The sequence below is a fragment of the Topomyia yanbarensis genome, chromosome 1, assembly GCF_030247195.1.
Source record: "Topomyia yanbarensis strain Yona2022 chromosome 1, ASM3024719v1, whole genome shotgun sequence".
NCBI classification, from domain to species: Eukaryota; Metazoa; Arthropoda; class Insecta; order Diptera; family Culicidae; genus Topomyia; species Topomyia yanbarensis.
This window is the reverse complement of record NC_080670.1, coordinates 46,601,772-46,605,322: the sequence shown is the minus strand read 5'-3', so window position 1 is coordinate 46,605,322 and position 3,551 is coordinate 46,601,772. Positions and strand designations below refer to the sequence as shown.

Genomic DNA, 3,551 nt, shown 5'->3' with positions numbered 1-3,551 from the left:
GGGAAATTCTAGACAAACCGTTACTGGCTGAACACAGTTCACAGCACTTAATGCAAACTTTTCTCATTTGTTCACTACCAACATCTGTGATGACCGAATAACCATTTATCCGGAATTTTCACTCAAAGTGGATTTTGACAGTTGGTTTTTGCGCCGCAATCGCATATGTTTGTCGAGAAATTTTAAATTAATTTTTTTTCTACCACACGACGGGTTAGAAAAAAAGATTCCTGGCATCCCTGGATTCAAATCACACTGACAGCTAAATGATAAACAATAACAAAATCTTGAGTTGGGTTGGGATCAAGACGGATACAGGTGTACACATTTTTTTCTGTGTGTGAGTGCGGTTGTCAATTTTCTTTGATAAAGCCGAAAAAACAAGAGGATATGAAGAAGAAAAGCACAAACAAATGACGTATTGGGCCTTTCTGTTGCCATAAGTTTTCTTTAGGTTCGGTCATAGTTAATTTAATCGGTTTTTTCGAAGTAAAAAGTGTCCCTAAGTGTTCTAATAGGTAGATCCGAGGTGAAGCTCGGCCTTTTCTCACTTTCATCTTGCGCCAAAGAATCAGGATGCTCGTTCGTTCACTTCAAGGGCCCCGGCCGCCATGCTTAATTTTGCAAGTATTAAACTAATACACTCAAAATCGTCAAATGTTCCCACCTTTCTCCCATCTTGGGTTGGGATGTAGTCTTTATACATTTCAGCGTCGTTAATAAATCTTTTAATTTGTAATTTATTGATAGGCAGAACGTAAACTTTTGAGTTACAGAGACTTTGTATCAAGTCAAGGAAGATGGACATTTTGTTTAGTACAACAGGTTACCGTGCGAATAATTAATAAATTACATTTTAGAAACCCTTGAACGACGAGAAATTTATTTTGTGAACTTTAATTTTCATATCAGTTCAAGACCAATAAGTATCACCTAATTTGCAAAACCGAAAAGATATGTTGACTCCTGATGTTTCATCCGACTGGGATATCGATGCTCACCGCACCTACTATGAGCCTACGGAACACTGGGACCTCCGTCGCTGCTTCATGGAGAAGCATCGTCATTGGATTCCAGAAGATGAACTGGTGTGTCTTGCACAAGTTTTTGTCAACGTAGAACTGCTACATTGTCGGTACCCTCCGGCAACGATGGAACGTTTGGCGCAGCTGTCTGCTGGCATCGCCGATGAGTACAGAGCTTCACGGAACAATTGTCTGCGGCGAACGTTCGTATCAGCTTCCGACGCGGCACATTCGAAAGTGCACAATACTATCGGTCCGAAAGTTGTTGCTCGGCATAGCGTTGAACCCTCTTTCCAAAATTCTGAATCTCGTACGATATCGTTACAAAAGAATGAGGATCCACCGCAGACTTCGGTTCTTGTACGAACGCCTACGTTCAAACCCGTTGTGCCAATCAGAAGCATCGACGATGTTTATAACAATATCATTCTACTTGATAACGATCCGAATGCAACGATAGCTGCTTTCAATAGCCTAGGATGTGAGCAGCAGATGACAATTCTCAATATGCAAAATTCTGCCGGTCAGAATGTGGTGAAATTGCAAGTTGGTGATTACGTGCTGGTCGAAAGTACGTTTGGCGCACTGGAACCAGTTGAGTTGCGCTCCAGGCAGATAATCTGCGAGGAATTGAGTAAACATTGTTTCAAACTTATAGTAAGTATAGGAATAAAATTCTGGAGAAAATTTTCAATAGAATATAATACATTTCAAAGTATCTTCATTAATTAGTCTATATTTTGCAGCGTATTAAATTCATCTCCGATTTAAACGGTGAAATAAAACGCCACAAAGTAAGTGCAATCAGTAACAGTATCGTAAGAAGACACGCAAAGGCGAACAGTGCACCTTCATCGTCAGTTAATTTAGAAGATTCAACAAAGCTTGGCGAAGACAATCTAGGCTTCCAGCTGCTTCGACGACTTGGTTGGGAGGGCGGACCTCTGGGTCAAAACGGTAGGGGGATTATAGATCCTATCGGCTGTTACATTAAGGTCGCGCGGTTTAGTCAGGAAAAGAAAACGGACCGCAGGCATGATGACTACTATATCGATGTTGAGTTTTACCGAGATACGTTGCGAAATTTCCGAAAGAACGGTGTAGAGTACGATTTGGTGTTCAGCAAAGAATTTACCAAGCGTGAACGTCGATTATTATCCGAGTAATTGCACTGGCAAATCAATGGATCGACACTAAATTGATGCGTCACCATTTCTATTTTTAGCATGGCGAAAGAGGAGCATTTAAAGACACTTACGGTCAGCCAGTCAAAAAGACAAACGAATCTAATCGTGCTTGGAAAGGAGCTAGCGCCTCATGAACTTCTTGAACGTATCATTATTGATAAGGATCCAATTTTTTGCAATCTTTACCATGTGGAATATCCGCAGGTGGAAAAAACAGAGAGGTGAGTAAGTTAATAATATGAACGAAGTATAATAATTGAATCATTTTCTAGTTCACCAGAACCAAACAAGCACAGCATCGAAATCCTGCCTGCATCATTTACTTCAATTTGCGAGAAAATAGCGGAGCCGCCATCGGATTTCGAACCACGTACTTGTGATTTTAGGCCACTGCCGGAGATCAAATCTATCTCGGATATTTACCACAGTATTGTGTTGATAGGATCTAATTTCAAACATACACAGCACTTTTTTGGGCAACTGAATTGCGGGCAGCTAGAACTGAGCACCACAGTAGGAGTGCATGACATGTTTACAGGTCAAATTCAATTCGGCGAGCACATAATTGCCAGAGTCAGCGCAAATAGCAAAAAAGCGGCCGAGGTGGGTGTTATGCGATATTTTATGAGACAGTTAAGAGCCTGGTGCTACCGTATTAAGGTAAGTAAGGTTTTTAAAATATTCTAGTATTGGTTTGTTAAATTCATGTTTTCACAGAAAAATCCCATAACTCGCAGAAATAGTAAACTTAGTAAAGCTTGCCGAACGATTCACAAGCAAGACAACAACAACAGACCGCTTCGGGCAAAAAAGTACGTCACTAGGGATCTGGACAAGTCAAAAGCGTTCGATTATACACATTATTGTAATATGATTAAAACGTTGCACGACACAGGATGCCAATATGACCTCGTTTTTTGTCCCGAGTTTACACATATTGAGCTTAGCATCTTCCGGGGGTATGTATTTTTCCTCGATAATGATTATAATTTAAACAAATAATGGTTTTTTTTATCTAGTTTTGCCGATCAGAATAATATAAAATCATGCATGTTGGGAAAAAATAAAAAAGATGCACAACATTTGGTTGTTTTTGGGCGCCCTCTGTTAGCTATGGGGATATTGCAACATATTCTGGTCCAAAAAGATCCCATTTTCAGCGAAGCTTTTATTGTACAACATCCCAACAAAACAGTCATATGCGAAGGAACGGACTCAGAATCTGATTAGTTTTTTTTGTACAGAGTAATAAAAATATTAAAAACGGATACTTGAAGTGAAATTATTTAAAATGGATTAAAGTAATAAATAATTCAACATAAAGTTGGATCCATGCGGA

At 39.6% G+C, this 3,551-nt stretch overlaps 1 protein-coding gene across 2 annotated transcripts; it reads left to right on the top strand.

Moving 5' to 3' along the window:
* Nucleotides 1–507: 507 nt before the first annotated feature.
* Nucleotides 508–3,551, top strand: LOC131677533 (uncharacterized). 2 transcript variants are annotated; one of them, XM_058957400.1, is made up of 7 exons: nt 508–825; nt 913–1,682; nt 1,772–2,187; nt 2,251–2,433; nt 2,485–2,872; nt 2,930–3,171; nt 3,232–3,551. In XM_058957400.1, exons 2-7 carry the CDS (start codon nt 957–959, stop codon nt 3,440–3,442), a joined length of 2,166 nt encoding a protein of 721 aa, XP_058813383.1. In that variant the 5' UTR covers nt 508–825; nt 913–956; the 3' UTR covers nt 3,443–3,551. The 2 variants fall into 2 exon arrangements, with proteins under 2 accessions (XP_058813383.1, XP_058813382.1); XM_058957399.1 differs by having other exon boundaries at nt 510–1,682; nt 3,232–3,550.

What these genes read in the sequence shown, in the direction of transcription:
- LOC131677533 (XM_058957400.1), top strand. Translation starts at nt 957, where the DNA reads ATGTTGACTCCTGATGTTTCATCCGACTGGGATATCGATGCTCACCGC. An exon ending in AACATTGTTTCAAACTTATA is followed by an intron (nt 1,683 to 1,771) that starts GTAAGTATAGGA and finishes TATATTTTGCAG; the next exon opens with CGTATTAAATTCATCTCCGA. An exon ending in GAGCTTAGCATCTTCCGGGG is followed by an intron (nt 3,172 to 3,231) that starts GTATGTATTTTT and finishes TTTTTTATCTAG; the next exon opens with TTTTGCCGATCAGAATAATA.